General features: G+C 39.0%; 1 protein-coding gene across 1 annotated transcript in view; it reads right to left on the reverse strand.

The window, feature by feature from the left end:
* The window catches only part of PRUNE2 (prune homolog 2 with BCH domain), a 125,453-nt gene extending 100,703 nt beyond the window's left edge, over positions 1–24,750 (reverse strand). The window contains exons 1-4 of the mRNA XM_062599802.1: positions 24,634–24,750; positions 11,816–11,920; positions 10,525–10,727; positions 8,778–8,941 (exon numbers count right to left, since the gene is read on the reverse strand). Coding sequence (XP_062455786.1) covers positions 8,778–8,941; positions 10,525–10,727; positions 11,816–11,920; positions 24,634–24,750 — 589 coding nt within the window. The remainder of the gene's footprint in view (positions 1–8,777; positions 8,942–10,524; positions 10,728–11,815; positions 11,921–24,633) is intronic.
* Positions 24,751–24,994: the final 244 nt, after the last annotated feature.

A 24,994-nucleotide genomic window follows, 5' to 3' on the forward strand; every position in this document is an offset into this window, starting at 1 on the left:
AGCAATTCTGAATAAAAGTACAGATTTACTTTTTATACAGATACTGTATGTATTAAATAATCTCACCAATGACATATAATTCAAATACACAACAATTATTCAACATAGTAATACAAGGGATAAATTTAGTATAATGTGTTAACATGGAGATATGGTAATAAAACATACACACCATAAATATTCCTGTAGTATCAGATATTTACTGAAATCATAGTTTTCCTGATAATTAGGTAAGAACTAGAAAATTAAAAACAAAAATTAAATGGACTTACAGCTATTAAATCAAAAAAAACAAGAGAGAGTTAGTTTTTAAAAACAGGAAAGTCAAAAACTATACCTACAAAATATTTGCTTGTAAATTAATATTAACAGTAATGCTTAATGAGCCAAAATCTGTTTGCATTAGGTGTTAAAATCTGGAAATTCAGAATTCCATTCTAAGTTTCTGTTATAGATATGATAACTTCCAATATTCTGTTAATTTTCTGCTGTCTTTTCTTCAATTTCTCATTGTCTTACCATCATTTTAACACAACATTCCTGCCCCATGTGTTGGTACTAAAAGCATTAAAGAAATACAGACTGAGTGAAGATTATATATACTGGCACAAACATTTAGAATTTTTTTTATTTTTAACATCATAAATTTATGTACACTAAACAAGGCTCCATAACAAGCAAATTCCAGATGTCTCTCAATTAATAACTGCTACGTCTACTCATACTTGCAAGATAGGCCTTTTAAACAAAAAAAAAATCTCTTCCATATGAAGCAAATTTCTCAACCAGCAGCCTTCAAGGTTAATTCATCTAACAGCATCCCTGAGCTGCTCCCACCTTTAATCGGATGACTGAATCTGTACTCTTGCCCCTACCCAGGAACAGCAGTGGCCACAATGACTCATTTGGGCCACAGCTTAGTCCTTCTTCAGAGCTGCACCTGGAAAATCGTAGCTCAGAGAACAGGTTATGTGAATCACTTAAATAATAGCAATTGTCTGCTTTTTTGGCTCCTTCCGCCCCATTGCCCAGGAGCAAATAGGGGTTTACCCATGCAGAAATGAGACTCTTGCAGAAAGTACTGAACCTGCAATGCATGTTCAAAGTCATCACAGAGCTATCTGCTGGACAGAGGCTGCAGCATATCCCATACAGCCTCTCGGCAGCACTAGAATGAGATAGACGGTCTATCCATCTGCATAGGTCTTCAAACACAGAATGTGTCAAACCTCCACTAAAATAAGGGTAGAAAGGGGAGGAGGGTGTTGAGGAAGACCAAGCAGAGAAACCCCAAACACAAACATACTGGAAAATAAAGTAAAATGAGTCATGAGCTGTACATCCAGTCAAGCTCATCACTTCAAAAATCAACATGGCATCAGTCCAGTATGGAGTGTACCTAATTGAACAGAAATTACTACTATATGCAGTTTCCGATTCATTTTAATTCCATGTACTACATATCAGTTCAGCCTCATTACAGAACTGATTACAAACTGAACAATAACTACACTACTCAATCAGTTCTGGATTCAAATAAGCTGTTAGATGAATGCATAATCTTCCTAAACTATGACAAAAGCTCAGAATTTGAATAAAATATCCTTTGCTTTGTTTCTCACTGAATCAATTCCCAGACTATTACAATAACACGGAATAGATTATTAGCTTTTTCCTTCTATTTCAGTATTTCAAACAGGTGATGATCATATCCAGAACAGAGACAACTTCTGTGCAGTTCAGGGCTGGGCCTGAATTAAATCAACCAATCTCAGGCCCAGGGTAGCCCAGGCTTTCTAGGACCAAGCAAAGGGGTATAGGGAGGCACAACAGAAAAAGGAAAAGAAGGAAGATTTCTCCATGCGCAGGACATCAGGAGAACTGGCATCAGAAAGCAGGGATTACATCGAGACAGGGTCTAACAGCCAGGTCAGGACCTGGCTGTGATTTTGACACAACCACACCAGTTATGCAGCACTGAGGAATACTTTTAAGTACCTGTTTTCTAAAATAGTATATGGATTTCTTTCACACCACAGTAGTTCTACTCTACTGTTCCAGCAGCATTGCTTCTGCTGATAAAACTAGTTTAAATCTCCTAAACACATGGATTGAGGAGAGTGGCCTTGTATGATGGGTGAGCAAGGAGCTCTTGGCCAAATTCAGACAGAAGAAGAAAATAAACAGAATGCAGAAGAGGGGACAGGCTACTTGGGAGAATTATAGGAATGCAGTCAAAGTATGTAGAGATGCTGTGAGGAAGGCTAAGGACCAGCTGGAATTGAGTCTGGCAAGGGATGTCAAGGACAACAGGAAGGGCTTCTTCAAACACATCAGCAGCAAGAGGAGGACTCGGGAAAATGTGGGCCTGCTGCTGACTGGGGCGGGGGCCCTGGTGACAAGGGATACAGAGAAGGCAGAATTACTGAATGCCTTCTTTGCTGCAGTCTACACTGCTAAGGGCAGCCCTCAGGAATCCTGCAGCATGGATGTGAGGGAGAAAGTCTGGAGAAAGGAAGACTTTCCTTTGGTTGAGGAAAGGATTAGAGACCTTCTGGGCAGGCTAAATATCCACAAATCCATGGGCCCAGATGGGATGCACCCACGGGTACTGCGGGAGCTGACAGATGTAGTTGCCAGGCCGCTCTCCGTGATCTTTGAAAGGTCATGGAGAACTAGAGAGGTGCCTGAGGACTGGAAGAAAGCCAGTGTCACTCCAGGCTTCAAAAAGGGCAAGAAGGAGGACCCAGGCAACTACAGGCCGGTCAGCCTCACCTCCGTCCCTGGAAAGGGGATGGAACAGCTCATTGTGGATGTCATCTCCAGGCATATGGAGGAAAAGAAGGTGATCAGGAGTAGCCAGCATGGATTCACCAAGGGGAAATCCTGCTTAACCAATCTGATCGCCTTCTATGATGGAGTGACTGGCTGCGTAGATGAGGGCAGAGCAGTGGACGTTGTGTACCTTGACTTCAGCAAGGCTTTGGACACTGTCTCCCATAACATCCTCCAAGAGAAGCTCAGGAAGTGTGGGTGAGACAAGCGGACAGTGAGGTGGATTGAGAACTGGCTCAGAGGGTCGTCATCAGTGGCACGGAGTCCAGTTGGAGGCCTGTGGCTAGTGGCATCCGCCAGGGCTCAGGACTGGCTCCCATCCTGTTCAACTTCTTCATCAATGACCTGGATGAGGGCACAGAGTGCCTCCTCAGCAAGTTGGCTGATGATACCAAGCTGGGAGGAGTGGCTGACACACCTGAGGGCTGTGCTGCCAATCAGAGAGATCTGGACAGGCTGGAGAGCTGGGCAGAGAGGAACCTCCTGAGGTTCAACAAGGACAAGTGCAGAGTCCTGCACCTAGGGAGGAATAACCCTAGGCACCAGTGCAGGCTGGGGGCTGACCTTCTGGAGAGCAGCTCTGCAGAGAAGGACCTGGGAGTGCTGGTGGATGACAAGCTGACCATGAACCAGCAATGTGCCCTTGTGGCCAGGAAGGCCAGTGGTCTCCTGGGGTGCATTAGGAAGAGTGTTGCCAGCAGGTGGAGGGAGGTGATCCTGCCCCTCTACGCAGCCCTGGCGAGGCCTCAGCTCCAGTACTGTGTCCAGTTCTGGGCTCCCCAGTACAAGAGAGACATGGAGCTACTGGAGAGAGTCCAGCGCAGGGCTACAAAGATGACCAGAGGGCTGGAGCATCTGCCCTGTGAGGAACGGCTGTGAGAGCTGGGCCTGTTTATCCTGGGGAAGAGAAGACTGAGGGGGGATCTGATCAATGTGTACAAGTACCTGAAGGGAGGGTGTCAAGGGGACAGGGACAAACTCTTTTCAGTTGTCCCGTGTGACAGGACAAGAGGCAATGGGCAGAAACTGAAGCACAGGAAGTTCCGCCTGACCGTGAGGGGGAATTTCTTCATTGGGACAGTGACAGAGCACTGGCACAGGTTGCCTAGAGATGTTGTGGAGTCTCCTTCTCTGGAGATATTCAAGGCCTGTCTAACATGCTGTAGGTGACCCTGCTGAGCAGGGAGGTTGGACTAGATGATCTCCAGAGGTCCCTTCCAACCTTACTGATTCTGTGATTCTGTGATGTTTAATCCCCCCAATGAAAAGCAATGGAAAGATTGCTTAGGATATACCATGGCAGCCCACCATGCATTTCTATTGGTAACAGTTTGGATCCGCCTCTTTTTTTGTCATGTATGCAACAAATTCTGGGTTTCTTCGATGGGAAGGCCAGTCCTGGATTCGATCTGACCCCTCGCGGGCCACACACACTACTGCATAGTTATAAAATCCAAGAGAAGTCACACAATTGTACCAGTGTTTAGACATGGAATGTACTCCAGCATCTGACAAGAAGCCCTGGCCTTTCGCTGCTCAGTTCCTCTCAGAGTTGCCCTCTCCGTGTATTTTGATCAGGTATGATATTTTCCAGTGAGACAGCAAACTTAATGATTCAGGAATTTATCACTTAATACAAAAATGAAACATAGTCTTTCCTGAAATAATGCCTCAACATATGCAGACATCTTACAAAGTTTTTTTGAAAAGATTTTTTTTTCACCTGTCACAGCAACACTGCAGTCCTTGCAATCGCCAGTTTTTCTACTAAGGTGAAAGGAAGAGAAGGAGCCTTCTCAAATTAACAGGGTGTCAGCAATCCCTAAACTCAATATCTATTCTTCCTTTGTTCTTTAACACTATGCTTGTCAGCAGGAAAGAAAGGTCTTTTCCGCATATCACTGAGAAGCTGGAATACTCAGCATCCCTGTGAGGACTAAGATGCCAGCGAGTTTAGAAAAACAGTTTACTCAAGGTACTTCTCCTTGACCAAAGGTCCGTGGTCCATTCGGGCATGTGCTCTGTTTTAAGTATCTGCTGTAAAAGACAGACAGGGGTTTAGAAATCTTCTGCAGACTTTACTGAGTGCTAGTGCAACTCCCCTCGGGTTTCTGAAAGCATTGCAGAAGCTGTTCTGTCTGCTGACTAGCACAGAAAGACAAAAAAGAAATACAGAATAGGCAATACAAGATTCAATATTATTTCTGCATTACCAATATCTTTTCCTAGGGAAAAGTCACTAGAAAATAGGCTAGGCCTCTTAAAAAACAACACGCATTTTATTCTTTTATGCAAAGCAGCCTGGAAGTGAAGCACTAGTTTTGCCAAAAGCAATTGCTGTGCATTAATATTAAACATGATCTAATGAAGGCAGAAGTCGTTTTGGGAAAACATTAAGAACAGCACAAGCATTTCCAGAATGATAAGTCTGTGGTTGAAAGGAACAGTACAATGAAAATACAGATGTCTCTCTTGTCAAGTTTTTGTTCCATGACCTGGAAATAAAATAAAAGGATAGGGAGAAGTGGAATACCATCAGTTCCTCATGGAAAGACACCCCCCTCTCAAAACAAAACAGAACAAAAAAGCCACCCAAGCAAGCAGCCTTCATGGTAATTAACGGGAAAGTCATTAAACTGGAATAAAATGTGATCTTTCAGGCAAGGAGAAAAAAAAAAGTTGTCTTCAAGAAAACTGTTTCCATACATAACAAGAAAAATATCAGTCCAAGTAACTACAGTGTTTGGTGGCATTTAGAATGCTCCCTTCTTTCTTGCAAATGTATTAGGGACACACTTCATGACCAACTAGGGTGAATCATCTGACTGATATACAAGATAGAACAAAAAACACATTGGCAACCTTCCCAAAGTCCTTAAAAGGGCATTTCTTAACATTATCCTGACTGGCTAGAATAACAAACTAATCTTCTGCTGAAAGTCAGACTGCACTAACAGGGCACAAAAAAAGGCCTCAACAACGTAGCACATAACCAGCAAAAGCAGATTCGTATACAAACATCGTACAGTCTTGCTCTAAATCTGTATTTACATGGTGCCGTCTGCACCTTGTGGCATCCTTCAAGGCTCTATACAAATAAACATAAGGAGGCATTTTTGCGAGTGCACTGACCCAAGGTACCTGACAGTGAGTGCCTGGAATCACATCCTTGCCAGCTGGCTGCATGAAAAAAATGTAATGATTCAGCAGTTTAATGGATCTCGAGTTTGGCAACAGCCCCCTTGTAAACATCTCTGGGGAAATAAAATAATACAGGCCCAAGATTCTGGCAGGTTTTGTAATTGTTTGCTTCTGGCTCCAAGCCAGGGACAGGACAAGCTCTAACTTAAGGCAAATATGATTGTACAACATTTTGACTCTCAGAGCAGGTTTTACTCAAAGCCCAAGGGTAGAATTAACTTAGAGCATGTCTGAAAGAGGAGACAAAGATACCAGGAAAGTATTCAGCTGAAAAAGAACGTCCTTAAATATTAAACTGACTAAATCAATAATGTTCAGTTTTGCATGGATGCATCTTTTCTTGTGGCTGTCTCTTTTTAGACTACAGAAGAGCAAGTTAAGTTTGTTCAAAGATGAAATATAGCTGGTTATAACATCTATAAACATCAACGTTTATTATTAAAATTAATAAAATTGTTAACAGATTGTGAGGAAGAAGAAATCCGGAAAAGAAAACAAATGACACTGTCACAGCCACTATATGATAATTATTGGGGTATGAGATATTTTATTGTTTTAGAAGCCTTATAGCAAAATACTCACTGGAAGACCGAATTAAAATGAAAGGCAAGCATTCCCCACTCAAGAGATTCAGAGTCAGGGGCTAAGATCTCTCAGCTGTTTTATGAAAATAAACCCCACGTTCTTCGTACTCTCACAGGCAGGCGTCTGCTCCCCAACTTCCCCCAGCTGACACAAACAATTCAGGCAATATAGGCCTTTCCCGTAGAGGCAATGTAGAGGCTCTACACTCACAAAACATCCCTGGAGCACCGGGTAATCCTGCTAAAGCAAAATATATCCAGCCCCTAAACAAACACTTATTGGTGATGAGCACAAAGCAGCCACACCTTCTTGCAGTCCATGATATGATAAAACATAACTACCTTTATTTTCTAAGCTCACTAGAGAGACAGATTTCAAAACCAGTAACTTACAGACCTGGATCTGGCAAAAGTCTGTAACATACACAAAACCCACAAAAGCTGGACTTGAATAGGCTGCATTTGATCTTTTACTTTCAGATTGAAGTGTTCAATCTGCAATCTACACACATACATTTAAAGCAAAAGATTATATAGTTTTAAACTATCAAAAGCAGTAATGGGATTCACTGACTTTTCTGAATTTGCAATGGTAGATTCTTATGTGTAGAAAAACTTTTCTATTACTTTTTTTATTACACGAACCATCCCAGAACTTGCTACATTACTTAACCTTCTAAAACCAACTCTGTTAGTGGGAGAAGTAAAAAAAAAAAAAAAAAAAAAAAAAAAAAAAAAAAAAAAAGTCAAGTTACAAGCGCAGTTACTATCAGTTAAGTTTTGCTGGCCACTTCTCATACCACACAAAAACAGGCAGGAAGGTAGGTAACCAAAAATCCACTAATTTCTGAAAACACCTGCTATCAAATGCAACAGTTCATATTAATTTATTTTTTTTTAAAAAAATAGAGGACCAAAACATGCTTACACGAACTACCATGTATAGTACTTATATATGTTTTTTCTTATTATTCAAACCACTGCTTCCTGACATTTTCCATCATCAAACAGGTATCCTAAGAGAATCTCAAATGCCATCCTAGGTTCTGCCATGAAAATTGATTATTATGCTTGGTCATTTGTCTAAATTTTCTAGAGAACCATTCAACAGAATTTGAAGCTTATAAAAATATTTTATGGCAGGTTTACTAGTGCTTATTAAAATGGAAAGGTTCTAAAATAATGGGCTGAATCCTGTGCTATTTTTAACACTTTTTCCATGAAAAAGGTAGAAAAGGCTTTGAAAACACTACCTTTTGTATTTTCTCAAAATATATGCATTATTTTACCTATCACAAGATCAGCCAAATGACAAGCCAGAAATCCAGTAGCTTCTGAAACCTAAGTGTAGGCAAGACTTCATAATCCTTATTAAACATTAATAATATAAGATATTAATAAACTATTTTCCTAAAAGGAAATTTAACAATTACATCAATTTAAACTTACAGCCTTTAAAATTCAGTAAACAATAGTAAAATTCAGTAAATAGCTGAAAAGCAGCAATCAGTTCTTCACAACTCCAGTTTTATATTCATTAAATAGTTCTGCTACAGCACAGAAACTAAGGAAACTTAAAACAAATGATAAAGACTGAAATGAACGTACTTCTGACTGTTGAAGTCCCACTGATTTATATTCTACTGGGCAAACAATTCAAAAGAAAAAGGGAATGTAATGAAGATCTGATTAAAACATTATTAAATATCAAAAGTTTCACATCACATCACCAAAACATGATTCTATACAAATTAGCACGGCCAGGAGAAGCTTTAACATGTAAGCATTAGATTCCCATCCATATTGCTGTCCACAGGCAGGCAGAGCCAAATTGTCAATGCCGAACAGCCCCTGGATTCAAAGTCAGATCTGCACAGCTATTCCAGCTACCCAGCTGGTATGTCGACAGCTCCATTTAATATTCTTGTCTAGTGATACAGCAAAGACCTCTCATGCCTATTTTTAAATGCACATTTTTAATATTCAATATAATGTTACTCTTTAACAAACTCTTTACTCCCTGCTTCTTTTATGAAGCTTCCCGTGGTCTTTAAAGGGATTGTTAACCAAAGAATGGATCACACTCTTTCTGCATGAGCAGATTCAGAAACACTCCATTAAACCTTTCAGTATTTAATATAAAGAGTAATCTCTCACCTCTGAGGAGATAAGCCAGTTGCTGAGTGATTAACTCTGGTGCCTCTTGAAGAATCTCTTTTACTACTAGAGAGGAAGAAGACGCTTGTAACTCCAGGCTGCCGTCACATTGCTCATCTGGATTGATGACTTTGACAACAGCTGATTCCAAACTTTTATCCTCACTATCAAGTAAATTTAAAAATCATATATAATTTTCTTTGCAGTTGTTTGATCCTTAAATATCCCAGCACACCCTTGTTAATTAATTGGATATTATTAGACGCTGACAGACAAAGACTTTGAAAAAAATGCCAGATTGTAATCCTAACGTCATTTTTATTCAAATTCTGCCATGAGGCAAAAAAAAAGTCACTAGCTCCTTCACAACCACATCCTAAAACTGCACTTTTGGAATGAAAACTTTGCTGTTTTTATTGCTTGCTCTATCACTAAGACTTAAATGTTTACTTTGGGACTACCAAAATCTTTTAAAAATTATAATCACCAAAGATGTGTACTGAAAGTATCACCCTTTTTTATATAGGGGAGATCTGCTATTTTCCCCATTGGATATTTTGGCTACCTGCAAAACATCTTTATTTTGCATTTCCTCCATTTCTAATTCTGCTTATAATACAAAGCCAAATTATACGTTGTAATAGAAAAAGCAAATCATAATTCTCTAAAAGGAAGAAACAGAGACAACAATAAATATAAAGCAAATCTTACAAGTAATTTTTACTTTGTAAAAGTGAATGATATACTGAGTTGGTTGCCGTTTGCTAAAGAATCAACACACATTTCTCATTTTAGATTTTACTTATTTTTCTTCGAGTATATACACACCTCAGCATAGGGGAGTGCATTTTGGGGAGTGGAAGGGAGGAGTCTAGCAGGACAGCTAGGCAGCGCAGATGGAAAGTTATTTACCATAAGGAAGGAATATTATCATATTTATCATAAAGGAAGTCCTAAAGAGAGCTGGAAGTAAGCAGCATTCTCCACTCTAGACAAACAGGCAGACCGTTATAAAGAAGCTCTCTCTATAAGTTTCACCCTGAGCTTATAAAGATTCCTTCACAATGGCAAGAAGATGGACTATAGTTTTCCGCAGAGTAAGTTGGAGCCTTTGGCACTGAGGACTTTTGAGGGAACTGTTGGAGTTTGTGTGGACTGCAAAAACCGCACAACTAAACAGAACGTCTTGATGAAGTGAAAGTAGAATTTTTTATGTTGCTAGATATACTTATAACACATTGTATTTATTCCTTAAGTTTTCCTTAAGGACAGTGTTTTCTGTATAATATGTCTCAGATGAACTTCCATCTACCCTTAAGTAGATCTTAAGAGCAAATATGTTTTGGTCATCTCCAGATCAACATGAACATCTTTTTCTTTAATGAAAGCTAAGAAGCAGAAAAAAAAGAAGCAGAAAAAAATCTGCTCTTTTGTTTACTAGTCACAAAAAAATTTAGGACTATTTAAACTAAATTAAAATATCTAATCTAAGCTCTGGGAAGACACAAGGTAGTTAAAAAAGGGACTATTCAAAGTAATGGGAAGATCACTACATTTAGTTTTGTGCATGCACTGGGCATAATAGGAAAGAAAATATACTTTAAGTTCCTTCTATCCCCTATGATTCCACAGCAATAGAATAACAACGGCATAAATGTCACTGACTTCATACTCAAAAAAGCTTTAAAACACAATTTTTAAAATAAGTCAGGCCCAAGTAAGCTATCTTGTACATACAATGCAATACCTTGTCAGCATGCTGCCGTTTACAAGTGTTAAAGACAATTTCCCTTCAGCATTCAGCTGGTGCAAATTGATTTCATCTCGGAAGATACAGAATGACTCTGGGATATTCAGCTCCTCCAATATAAATCTTGTTTCTGTGAAATAGCTGAAGTCTCTTCTTGGTATGTTCAACACTGGTAAGCAAAGAACATCAGGAGGGCTGACCTGTAATGTAGGTGTGTATTGGTCAGAGTTGCATAAAACAAGACCTGCTTTTCATTAGGAAGACGTTTTAACAGTCTGAGCAATTAGAAACAGTTTGAATTTTCCATTCAATATTTCCCCCTTTTACTTCAGTCTTTACAAACAGCAGAAATTTCACTTCTTTTCTTGTTCTTCTGTCTCTATGTATATCCAGCAGTGTTGTTGGGAAACTAGGAGGGAAAAGGTATATATTCAGTTTTGAAAAAACTTACTTCTGTTTTTCAGGAAAAGATTATTTTATCTTTAAAACTCTGTAAACGAAAACTGGCGATGCTTGGGTTCATTGGACTCCAATGTCTAATGCCCTGACACCCCTAATCAAACTCTGCCTTTCAAAATTGACTGGTCCTGCATATCTGATGTGGATGAAGACGCAGATCTATCAACATGTACACTGAGAAAGGTCGCTTTACTCCTGACTCCCTTTACTACGCTTACTGACTTCAGCAGGACCAGGAACTCATCTTCTTGATACCACTAACCTTTTTATAAAATGGGGAGACCTTTACATTCTTTGACTGTGACTGTTAAGAGGAGCCAATTCTTCATGTTACCGGCTCTCTTTCACAATACACACATTCAATGTTTAGCATACCAAGACCTACCTCTGTAGGAACTTGTGAGTGCAACTTTAAATACTTATAAATAACAAACAATTAACAATGCATCCCACCTCCAATAGTCTATTAAAAACAGTTACCTAAAGATCTGTGATTTGTATTGCAGGCCTTGGGGTATAATCCATTCCAATTCTCAGAAGATTTGCAGAAAATCTGTGCATTGCTTAAATCAAATATAACTGATATATTTACCATTTGCCGGCAAGTGCGCAGGGGTGATTTTTGCTCCTATTGAGTAAGCCACCTACTCTACACCTACTCATTAATTTTTGTGCAGAAAGAAATCTAGATTCTATTTAAAAACCTCATCTTTGACTGTAACAAAATCATTACCCCAGCTCTAATTTCTTGCAGTATTTTTCCATTTGCTTAACAATAAGATGTCTATAGCAAATTAGTTATGATCTGTCTGCCCATTTTTTTCATTACCTTGTCTAGAAAGAAGGCATAAGTCAAAGAAGAAATGAGAGAATCCAAATCACAGGATTTATTCCCCAGAACGACGTGGACTTTCTCCAGGCGTTTGCTCCTGTTCTGTAACACATTAGAAGACAATTGCAATGGATGACAATGGACCCCAACAAGATAAGACATTTCAAAATACAAGTTATCTGGATTTTGTCCTTAGTTGTAATGTTTTACACAGTTTGCCCAAACAATGTAGTCACTGTGGGATCAGATACGTTTCTTCAGCTTTGTAGCCCCAAAGAAAGCCAAATAAATCTGTGTTTCATAAGGGACTCAGGTTTAGGACCTAAGGAACAACCAGACAGAATTCCCTCTAAGTAGCAGATAACAGAGAAGCAGCTTCACATATATGAGGAAAAAGTTATTGAAAACGCTTCCCAAATATAGTAAGAAAAGCCCTGGAAATACACACAACAAGCTATACATAGCAACTTCTAATTTAGTTTTCCCTTTTCTCATCACTTGGTTAAAATCAGTAACCAGACAAATAGCTTCAGAAGCTGAACCTCTGTGAGGTACTCAGGGTTTTGCATTCTCCTCATTGTCAAATGAGGAGTCTTCCTCCCCATCTTCTGACGTATATCATGAATGCCAAGCTAACTGCACAAAAACACGCCGATTTATTTTCTTTTAATGAGCTGTGCTTCTTAATTTGAGAAGTGTGTCTGACTGAGGCTAAGGTATGTGAGTGTCATGCAACCACGTGAGTTAAACATTTTTGTTGTCCAGCATTTAGACATTTTGAATTAGTATTCTGCACTTCATCAAATAAAATCCTAATCCTTCTATAAAAGAATTAGTATATTATCCTCAATAATTGTAACTATGTCATTCTTTAAAACAAACCTTTCTTCTTTGTGTGTCTAATCTGGGTACAAGAAAGATACTTAATTCTCTTTTCGTTTTATGGGACACAGACACGAAAATACCTTTGGGTAATAAAACCAGGACAAATATTCTTCATTACCTACATACTGGGAATGAAATCATAACAGGCAGACAGCTTTCTAAACAGTACATTGTCTGGTGCAGATTATGTTCATTTAAACTGCAGCATATCGCATACATGAAACTCTCTTCCCCTGTTCATAAGACACTTCCTTTATCAAATTGTTCTTGTGCAGCGTACATTTCTGTCTAGTCTGTCACCTGAAAAAAATGAATATAAAGTTTATAAGCTCATGCTTTTCTTAATATTTTTCTATGTATAGAGGCCTTTTTCTTTAGCTTCTTCTCATGTACATAGCAGTTGACATAAACTAGAAAAATGAAAATGGAGTGCAAATTGACTGTTAAAGCTACAAAGTTATTCACCTCTAGGAATCCAATGAAACCAATAACATCTACAATTTCAGGCCACATGATGTTGTTCTGTATCTACATAATCTGCACCTATAAAATGATGTGCTTCCTTGCTCATATTCCAAAAGCACAACCCATGTAACACTAGCAAGTACCCTAAACAGCCATCTCAGTTTCAGTGACAAATGTCAGCGATGTCATTCATCAGCTCCAATACTGTTTTCTTCTGAAAAATTAAGAAAAGCTTTTGGTGTTGTCTTCAACACCAAAGCACAAAAGCACTAAAATTTACACACTTGTTTTTAAAATTCACAGGTTAGCACAAGCAGCAGCTTTGCTCCAGAGCCTGGAGAAGACTGAGGGGGGATCTTATCAATGTGTATAAGTACCTGAAGGGAGGGTGTCAAGGGGACAGGGACAAACTCTTTTCAGTTGTCCTATGCGACAGGACAAGAGGCAATGGGCAGAAACTGAAGCACAGGAAGTTCCCCCCTGACTGTGAGGGGGAATTTCTTCACTGGGACAGTGACAGAGCACTGGACCAGGTTGCCCAGAGAGGTTGTGGAGTCTCCTTCTCTGGAGATCTTCAAGGCCCGCCTGGATGCAAACCTGTCTAACATGCTGTAGGTGACCCTGCTGAGCAGGGAGGTTGGACTAGACGATCTCCAGAGGTCCCTTCCAACCTTACCAATTCTGTGATTCTGTGACACACTGACTGAAAAAGTAGAAAATTATGTGGGAGATGGCCAGGAACTACCAAAGATGGAAATACCTCTTTGTCTTTGTAACTGCTCAAAGAGAAAAGAAGAATTCACCTCTCTTGTATGTGTCATCATTTCCTCTCCCTCTCTGTTACCTCTTCTGTGATGGACATAGAAGAGTTGCATTAAATTTAAAGATCTGCAAGATTTAATAGTCCTACACTTGACTGTGCTGCAGTCAAGAGAAGAGCGCTGGTCTAAAGACCAGAATACAAACAGACCATAGTGAAGCAAAATAGCTCTGAAGGCCCTGTCCCTTATCCATAATCCAAGTATATCAATGAGTCATCTGATGTCTAAACTTCAGCACACCAATAGTTCAGACAACACAAGAGAACCAGAACAGACTGCAAAAGGAGAGGCTATTTCCATTCTCGAAAGCTTAGTAACAACAACTCTGAGCTGGAGCTTACAACTGAGTCTTTAATACAGAAATAAGTTAATCAATAGTGAGGGGTGTATTACTCGGCCAGGCTGTTAACCATATTAAACCTCTTCCAGAATAATTCAGCCCCAGACTCTTCACACACACAATAGAGGCTATACTCTAGCTACTACCAACCCTTTTTCTAAAGCAAAGGGAATGAGAAACAATTTTTTGAAGGTTCTAGATGATTTCTGTAGCAAACTGCCTTTCTCAGGTCATTCTAGTGAGGATACAGCTTTTGTTTCATCTTTTGCTAATAGGCATTTTAATGACACTGCCTCTCCCTGGGTGAGAATCTGTTCATTTGCACAATACTTCCCTACTTCACTCCCTAATCACTCATTTGTAAATTTTACCATTTTTTTTTTGTAGTAGGATTTTTCTAATAAAATGGGTGCTATTCCATAAATGTAAAAATACAAAGTCAAGCTCTAAGCTGTCTTATATAAATAAGTATACGGAATAAATATCCTTTCCCCCAAATTAGTGTGTGGTATACCTACATATATTTAAAAACAGATAGACACATATATACACACACACAGAGTTTATCATTTATATCATTTAACAGAAAGATAGAAATGCCAAGTTGAGTAGCTCCCCTAATCACACACACGGAACTCCAGTTTACAGATCAGAGCTATGCCCAGGGAAATCTACAGTGAACCACATAAAAAGGTTCAAGCTATCCCTGTCTTGGCTCAGTACATAAATATCAAATTATTTCCCTTCCCATTCATCAGTGATAACCACCTAAATAATTCAGCTCTATGCAAAGATCATATTGGTATAACCTAGTCACATGGACCACACTTACTATTCAAGTATCTTTAGTATTCGATAGAGGTATTTATCTGTTGGAATTGCAGTCAATGATTTTATATTCTAACAGATTACCCAGACAACCACGCAGCATCTTCCCCTTCCCATTTTAACACAAGAAGCCTTATTGCACCAGGGACACAGATACTTTATCTATCAAAAGCTTAGTGATGATCAAAGTGATATACTAGTTAGAGCAGGTTAAATATTCTTCTGTCCTGCACTGGATGGATAATGTCAGGTCTTTGAAAAAATATGATCAGCAAAAGGTCCAAGTCTGCCAACCTGCAAGGGATATAAAATTCAGCACTACATCAAACATTCATCTTTACACAAATGGGTACTCTTTACCAGTTCTGCACACATGACCATGAAAACTTTTTTTTTCCACCTCCAATCTGATTTGCAGCATTTTAGACAGCAGCTCTAAAAGTCAGTACTTTCATCTCATCATCGCTACCTCAGCTAATCATTATTGGCAAAAAGACACTACCATTCATGGATAAAACACATCATGATATACTCCTCTAGGAATAACCAGGTCTTGTAATCTATAACCAAAGTGTGGCTTACTGCAGTTTTAAAGTCATTAAGAGCTAGCAAAAAGGAGGGTACTGATAGATCTGAAGCTATATTAAGGGAAATAACTGAATAAATTATTACAAATATATTTTCATATTGATTTAGATGATTTTTTTAAGATCAATGGGACACTCAAAACAACCTTTGTTTTCATCTTCCAGGACTTAAATTGATCATAATACAAACAGCACACTGCACAAAACAAATTTTCCCCAAGACAGGCAGCCTTTTTTTGTATATTGGGAACAAAGCCAGGGTATATTCCGCTAAACTCTCAGATCAAATAGAGGTTTTCAAAGAGCATATAAATGAAATGTCATTTTCTCACTCAGATGACAACTTTAACCTTGGAAGACTTACACGGAAACTTTCCTCTGTTAAGTTAGTTCTCTCAGCCTTAGAAGAGGTGATACTGTCTCTTCAGCTTCTACGGTTGTTCAGAAACCAACATGACACTAGCACACACTAATGGCTGGTTTTGTGACTTGATTTCTTGGCCTCTTTTTCTAGATCAAGGCACAAGGTAGACCTTCCCCACAGCCCTCACATGCTACTCTGGAGAATCACAGTATCTTTCCTTTTTGCCTTTCCTGGCCTCTGTTCTTCTCTTCACTAAGCATAACTTTATTCTCTTCTCTTTCTCCTCCACAGGTACAAAGTTGATTTCACAAGCATCTGCGCTTCCCATGTGCAGCTCTCTGGATGGCTTCTTATTCTCTTACTGATTCTTATTAGTAACAGCCTGCCAAACGTTACTGTACCATCTCTATACACTCCATAAAAGCAATGCTGAAGTATGCTCTTCTAGGGCCACGCATGCTGATTCTTTACCTTGCAGACCTAAGACTTTTCTCCCACCTCAGACATAACTAGCCTACTGCTAGTCAGCCAGCTAGGGGAAAAACAGGCACATCAATGAGAGGTTTCCTTTTCTAGGTCAGCACAATTTCCCATGGGATTGATTCTTCCAAGAAAAGACCTCAGCAGAAAAGCCTAGTCAGGCTGTAGAGGCTTCAGATCATAAACTCTGTGGGATTCAGCCGCAGTGGGACCATAAAGGGTGGTAACTCCTGCATCTAACATAGCTAAATCTGAGTGGAATCATGAATCAGAGCCCTCAATACCTCCAAGAATTCAAAAATTTAAGAGTTGGATGATGAAACTGTTATTCATTAATTAAAATGTGTAAAAGACTACCAATCTCTCTTAGGGTTAACAGGCTTTTGTTCAGCTTGATTAAAGGTAAAATGCAAAATGACCCTGGATGTACGTGATAATTAAAGACATCATGTGTCATTTTCAGATGGCATCAGCCAGAACAATTCTATTCAGATCAGACTAGATCAGCCCAGATCAACATTCACTTATTATGCTCAAAAGTAATATATATAAACATTTAGTTACTGCTGCAATCTAGTAAGAGATCTCCTCTGATACTTCATTTTGAAGGAACTCTCACATCCACCCAGCTTTGTTGTCTTTAATCACATAAAGCATTAGTATGGCTGCTGTCTTTATGCAGCTGCAGTAGAAAATACCTTTTATTGGTTCTGCATGAAACAGCTGACTCATTCAAATGTACTGCACATACTGGCAATCGGGTTTGTAAAAACTCTGGCTATGATATATTATTACAGTCATTCATCAAATTACCATATCCCAGTCACAGAAAACATTGCATCTTCCTTTTTTTATATATATTCTATTAACACAGAAACTGAAATGCGCTTACAAGTTAAGAAAAAATGAAGAGTTTTTCTAGTATAAACAGGAAGCCCTACACAATGCTCACTGTCTTAAAGCAGTTTCGTTTCAGTTTGTTTTCCTTCCACTTCACACACACACTTATATACACACATATGAACATGTATGGACAGCATGCAGTCACTTACAGCCTTGCTTCCTGAAGCATTATTTTCTTTATGTCTCAGGTCTTCTTGCATATTCTGTACTTCAATTGTAATGAAATCACTGCATTTTGCTGTATGGGATGGGGACAATATTTGTCAAAGACAGAATTTCTTTGAAGGAGGCAGATATACCCCTCGTTGAGGCATATTAATAGAAAAGAGCTTGTAGAATCAAAGTAATGCAGTGTCAGATAAACCCCTGAAGCTGCTTCAGTCTCGTGGCTGAAGCACTAATGAGAGAACATGGCAGAGACATATTTTGCTATCCTGGATATGCATGGGAAAATACCTAGACACTTGGACCAAGGACAAGACAATAATAAATATTCTAACTGAGATTTTACATCATTTACTTGTGTTAGAGAGGATTTTTGTACTTCTTCAGTAGCTTTAAACTGCATCTCCAATTCAGAAGTACAATTTCTTTAGTAGACATTTCAGAGTACATCCTGAATTACTTCAGAGTATCAGGCAGTATTATACTTCCATCTGCCCGAAGGCTTTTAAGTTGATTAGCCTTTTCTGTTGTCAAAGAAATGGCTTTAAGCCAAGGCAAATTTAATTTAATATTTTATGCAAAGTTCAAGTTAGTTTAATATTTCATAAGTCTTCCCACAAGAAAGCTTTAGCCTGGCCTAGAAAAAAAGATGGTCTGTAAACCTGACAGGTCTTTGCTTTCTCTTACTCTTTGAGGCCAGTAGAAAAAACAATTCTTCTGTCTCTGTAATATCCCATTTATCACCTGTATAACACATACAGTGGTTTATAGTACATACTTGTGATAGATACGGTTGCATACTTGATTCCTTTTTAAGGAATCATAATTTAACAGAAAAAACAATAGAAAAAAAAAAAGTCTGCCACACCTTAACCATTATCTATTGGATTTATATTGCATGATGTTGCTTTACTTAAGGACTTAAATAGGTTTCACAAAAAACATCAATCCAATTGGCAAAGTATCATATAAAAAAAAGGTCAATTTTCTAAATCCACACCGTGTGCATTTGTGTGGGAGATAACAGCCCTACAAAAAAGATGAACACACTGTGGGTGAGATGAGTGGACAGTGAGGTGGATTGAGAACTGGCTGGAAGGCAGAGCTCAGAGGGTCGTCATCAGTGGCGTGGAGTCCAGTTGGAGGCCTGTGGGTAGTGCCGTCCCCCAGGGCTCAGGACTCGCTCCCATCCTGTTCAACTTCTTCATCAATGACCTGGATGAGGGCACAGAGTGCCTCCTCAGCAAGTTGGCTGATGAGACCAGGCTGGGAGGAGTGGCTGACACACCTGAGGGCTGTGCTGCCATTCAGAGAGACCTGGACAGGCTGGAGAGCTGGGCAGAGAGGAACCTCCTGAGGTTCAACAAAGGACAAGTGCAGAGTCCTGCACCTAGGGAAAAATAACCCTAGACACCAGTACAAGCTGGGGGCTGACCTGCTGGAGAGCAGCTCTGCAGAGAAGCACCTGGGAGTGCTGGTGGATGACAAGTTGACCATGAGCCAGCAATGTGCCCTTGTGGCCAGGAAGGCCCAAAAATGGGCCTCTTCAGCCTGGGGAAGGGAAGACTGAGGGGGGATCTGATCAATGTGTACAAGTACCAGAAGGGGGGGTGTCAAGGGGATGGGGACAAACTTTTCAGTGGTGCCATGTGACAGGACAAGAGGCAATGGGCAGAAATTGAAGCACAGGAAGTTCCCCCTGACCGTGAGGGGGAATTTCTTCACTGGGAGAGTGACAGAGCACCGGACCAGGTTGCCCAGAGATGTTGTGGAGTCTCCTTCTCTGGAGATCTTCAAGGCCCACCTGGACGCAACCCTGTCTAACATGCTGTAGGTGACTCTGCTGAGCAGGGGGGTTGGACTAGACGATCTCCAGAGTTCCCTTCCAACCTTACTGATTCTATGATTCTATGAAAGTGGAAGGGTGGTAAAAATTCAATGCCATCCTCAGAAGTGGATAGACATAAAACATACCTAAGATCTTTACTGTTAAATAAGATCAGTAAAAGATGACAAAAGACTATGACTAATCCACAGACTAGCATAATGCCTTGTTTATCAGGAATATAGAATCTACCTGGAGCTTAAGGGATATACACATACACACATATCCATGCATACATATTTCTATTTATTTATTTATATATGTGTGTGCTTATGTATGTATACACACAAACACAACCTCTATTTCACCTGGTCTTCTCCACACTGTCCTCTCTGGTGGCAACTGCACCATGCACAGACATTGAGCAGACTTCTACAGCCTTGGTGAACAAGCATTGGTCTTAGGAAATTTATACTTGAAGAGCTATACTTAAGAGTCCGAAGTTTTCTAGAGAGTTCCATTAAAATGTAAATTTCCCAAATTCAAACTGTTCCACAGAAGCATGCCAGTTCTTCAAAATTTGTTATGGAAAATTACAGAGAAAATTGCAGAGCCTGTCCCACAACCATTCCTGGAATTTCCAGAAGACAGAAGTTTTCCTCTCCAATCATTTCTAATCAAGAATCAGCTACTGCAACTGAGAATTCAATTAAACACTGCTGCATTTCCAACAGGCTCTGATTTAGCATCTGGAGATGGACAAACTTCTTACTGCACAAGAAAACATTCCTACCAACTGAAAATATCTACTGTCTTTTTATTTTACAGAATATGTCTACATGCAGGGCTGCTCTCCCTGTTCTCAAAATACCTTCTAACTTATTTATCATACCAATTATTCACATTGTGAAAAATAAAAATTAACGATTTCTACATGCTGCTTTCATTTGAAAAAGAATAGTCTAATTAAATAAAGCACAGATGCCATTTAAGTATCAAAAGAAGTGCCACAAAACTAAAAAAACAAAATTTTGTTGGTTCAAGTTTGTCATACATTTTCCCTCATGTTTTCTAAGCTTTATATGTTCATACACTATTACTTCTCAAAAAAATCTGCTTTTAGTGCTACCCTTGGGACCCCACTAGCACTGGATTCTCGGTTGCCAGTATATGATGTGCTTCATAGCATCTAGCTTTCAAAATGGGTCATTTTTCAAGCAAACAAGGGTACATACATGTCAGCACAATACATGTTCAAACACATCTTGGAAACATAACTTTGGCTCCAGAGGTTTTGATCCTAGTTTTGCCCTAGGATCAACATAAAACCTTCATTAAGTTTGACAGGTTTTACATACACTGTCTTAGCCAACAACCCCCTCTCCATGTTTTTATGGTAGAAGATTAACAGGGGGGCAGGAACCTATTTAAGTGGCCTCAGGCTGAGTAAAGATATTACACAGCCTTTCCTGTCAAGACATAACAGGATGTACTCTAGTATGACTGAACAAGAAAAAATGTTCGCCACAGAGCGATTATTTAAGCCTGAATCAGCAGTACCTCAACAGCTTGTCAGTAGGACTCACTATCAAAGAAACTACAGAAAAAAAAATAGTTCCCCTCTAACTTTTTTGTTACGCTAATTTGACCAGCAAATGAGTTAATATTTTCTATGCATGATTAGTGCTCCCATCTAACAAACAAATATGAGTATACAGCGTATAACAATTTAGCTCTGCAAAAGAAAAAGTTCTATTCCTAATCCAGGTTATCTTTAGTCTCTACAGCCAGTCATAGCGTATCTTTCTCTTCCCTCTCCTTCATCACTTGCCACTTCACATTCAAAGACGAGACTGGGATGCACATCAGTTTACAGGGCATAGCACTCATCTCCTTTGGGATTTGTTTTCCCTTTTACAGGATCAAGGTGTCCCTTGAGATACTAAAAACAAATTAGGTAAAAACAGGGAGAACATTCACCTGAGGAGCAGAATGCCCTGGTCATATTAATGAGTTCTGAATCCAGAGGTGACTGGTATCAATAACGCTCCACATCGTGCATCGTGGAAGCTGAATGAATTGTAGGGAGCAAGGTGAAAGCCAGACAGAGGGGAAAAGAAGAAGTGGTTTTTTTTGGTGAAGGCAAGAGACTTTGACTCAAATAATGTAGTCTGTTTACTTTCGTCTGTCACCAACTTAACATCTGATCCCAGAGAGTTTAAGAACCTTAGCCTTTTCTTTACAATGGAGAGAGTAATTTTACAGCAAAGAATAAATCTATCAAGAGTTAGGAGACCCTGGTGCTGTCCAGAAGCCTCCGATGCACACGTTAATATTTCTTAGTCAGTGCAAACCTTGGATGATATGCACCAAATGACACAGGAAGATCACACAGTCCAGTGAGGCAACAGTCCTGTAGAAATACAATATATGACCATATAACATGACTGCATTATCCGTGTTTATATGAACAACGTATAAACATTTCTACTGTGTTCTTTCCTGATTTTTTAATTGCATCAACTTCCAAACTCTGTTTCTTTCAAATTTTTGTCAATACATAGTATTCATGACTATGTTTATTTACACATACATACACTCAAACACAAACCTGATTTTGCATGATTACATTTTCATTTTGTTTCAAACCTTCTGTATACACATCTGTCTCCTTCTCTTCATGAAGTGTATTTTACATGATTCCAGATGTAAAACTAGTCCACGCTAATAACAAAATCACAGACACTATCTTGACTTTCAGACTTAGTTCCATTCCCATCAGTGGCTTGTACTGAAATACATTATACATGTTTAGCCAAGAGAGAAAAACATAACTGGAAGAGATGATTAAGAGGCCAAAGTCACTTTCAATTTGCCTTTTTTTTCAGCATGTTTTTAATACATTGTAATTTTAAAAATGCCCTTCTCCCCCAACCTCCAAATCTGGTAAAAGTGCCTGTGAGGAGAAGCGATATTTTCTCACATTGTTATTAACTTAAGTCACTATTTCTTTTACCACACTGAAAATCTGAAACCAATTAACAGTACTCCTCTGTTGCCCTTTATGCCTGCTACACACACCATTCTCTGCAAGAATTTTCCCCAAAGCCCTTTCTTACTACTGGCAGTTTCTTTTTGCATAAGGGAATTACAGTAACATTGAGTCCAATCGCCTATCTTAGAAATAGATGTCAGGTTGATTTGTTGTAAAATGTAAGCATGCATTAAAAACTGTCTTTTTTTTTATTTGAGATGTTATGAAAAAAGAAATATGCATCATTACAAGAAGCCACTAAATTTTGGTACAGTGATTGGTTATGTGTATACTATATAGATGCCTGAACTGCCCTCACCACAGTACTTAGAGCCCTACGCTTATTGCATAAGAGCAGCACAAAATACATAATCACATCCACGTATCACATTCGACATATATATACTTTTTAGAGGATGTCTAGTCACTAATAAACCTAGAACTTGTGCTTCAATACTCTTGCATGTCCAATACTATTCAAAATGCCCAATATTTCCAACACTTCTCTTTACACTCATGACCAAAAAAATGAGTAAAAATTTGGAAGTAATTTATTTAGAGTGCTAGGTAAGTTAGGATGGGTTCTTGGAAACCTTGGAAAGAAGGAATACAGCACCTTTTGAAGCCATATGCAGGGCATGTCCTTCATATATCACGTATGGGTTGATCTTCTTTCTCTGATCGAATGGGCTGTGACTGCGTTTCCACTCTGCTCATGAAATCCAACCAAACAGGTCTTTAATATAGTGATTCACCCACTGAGCACTTTTTGGAGCAGTTTTAAATCAACTCAGTGGGTTTGTCTCTGCAAGAACACCAAACCAGCTACTCACCACCACAGCGCACACCTTCCCCTCCAACACAAATCACAAAAGGTCTATCCCAAAATCTACGGCAATATTGTTGATCTCAGACATTCACACATGCTGAATTTAACTGTGGTCTTATCACTCAAATGTGTTCCCTTTTGGACTACCAATCTTCTTCCAGGGCAGGATCATTGTAAAAATGTAGTGCTGATGCATCCAAACTCAGACACATGAGGTTTAAGGGCTGGTCCTGAACAGCATTTCATCAGCTAATACCTGTGCTGATACCATATATTTTGCCTTTTCTCCATTCTATGTTCTTATGCATATTCCACATTCTCAGGTACATTCCTCTTTCTGTGATGGCAGACAGTCTCCACAGACCTTTCAAATTGCACTTAGCTGACAAAATATGTTTCAGCATAAACACTGCATAAAATCTTTTCTGAATCAGAATCCCCATCTATTCTTGAAGCATTAAGGCATTCAAATGTATTTCCTTGATACCATTCGGTTCACTGCAGATTTTTGCTATGTTTTAAGCACTCTATTGACTGCATTAAATAACCTCATAATCACATTTAAAGGCTTAGTGATCTAGTGCCACCAATGTACTAAAATATATGATAACAAATGCAGTCAGCATTTTCCATACCATATGCTTGTAAATGTTATTCTGCAGGGAACCAATTAAAACTATGGAAAACCTGGAACACGGACATATGGAACAAAACAAAGCAACTTATCTTGTCACCATGGTGCTTGCTCAGTACATCGATTAGGGAATGGTAATATTGTAGGACAAACAAACGCCACTTTAATTAAAGTGTGCTGAAAGGCAATATACAGTAGCAATCTAAAACATTAATTTTTGCTGTGCTGATATTAGTTTTCCTTTTAATGAGACAGAAAAAGTAAAATACACTCCTGTGAAAACAACAAAAATAATCACTGATTTTTATATTTGGAGAAATGCAACACGAGTACTAATTTATTGAAAAAAAAATCCTCTTTTAGCATCCAGTGGGAAAAGGATAGGAAACAAATGGAATATTTGGGTTTCAGGGAAAAATATTTAAAATATTGCTAAGGTTTCAGGGAAAAAATAAGTTTAAGTAGAGACTTAGCCCTAAATGTCTGTCCACCAGAAGGTAACACTTCTGGGGAAACACTGAATCCAGTCCTCCTATTTGTCCACTGCAGTGGACAACAGTGTGGGCAGAATTGTAAAGGAGTTGGAAGAAATTGCTTTTTCTGGAGGCTATTTTAGTAAAGTAATTGCTAAGTTTTCAGGAGATAGAATCATTACCTCCTCAGCCTGGAGCAACTGGGAAAGATCCACAGGAGAGAATATGCTTGAACCTGTACTTTCCATTCCTTCTTGCACCACAGAGTTCAGGGCCACCGTTGTTCCAAAGTCCCACATAGCTCTGCGATACCCCTTACACAGGGTGCCAAGTAGGTAAGAATCTAGACATCACGTATTTTGGACAAGAATCCTATCTTACCACACTTGCCTATGGCACCTTGAACTGACATAACAATGATGATAATGCAAATAATATTAAATGTGATTAATATTACTGCCCCCTTGAACTGCAGCTCCATTTCACATTATTTTGTCTTGACATAGAGATATCTGTATGTGTTTCTGAGCTGTATTTCAATTT

This window comes from Rhea pennata, chromosome Z (genome assembly GCF_028389875.1).
Source record: "Rhea pennata isolate bPtePen1 chromosome Z, bPtePen1.pri, whole genome shotgun sequence".
Lineage (NCBI taxonomy): Eukaryota > Metazoa > Chordata > Aves > Rheiformes > Rheidae > Rhea > Rhea pennata.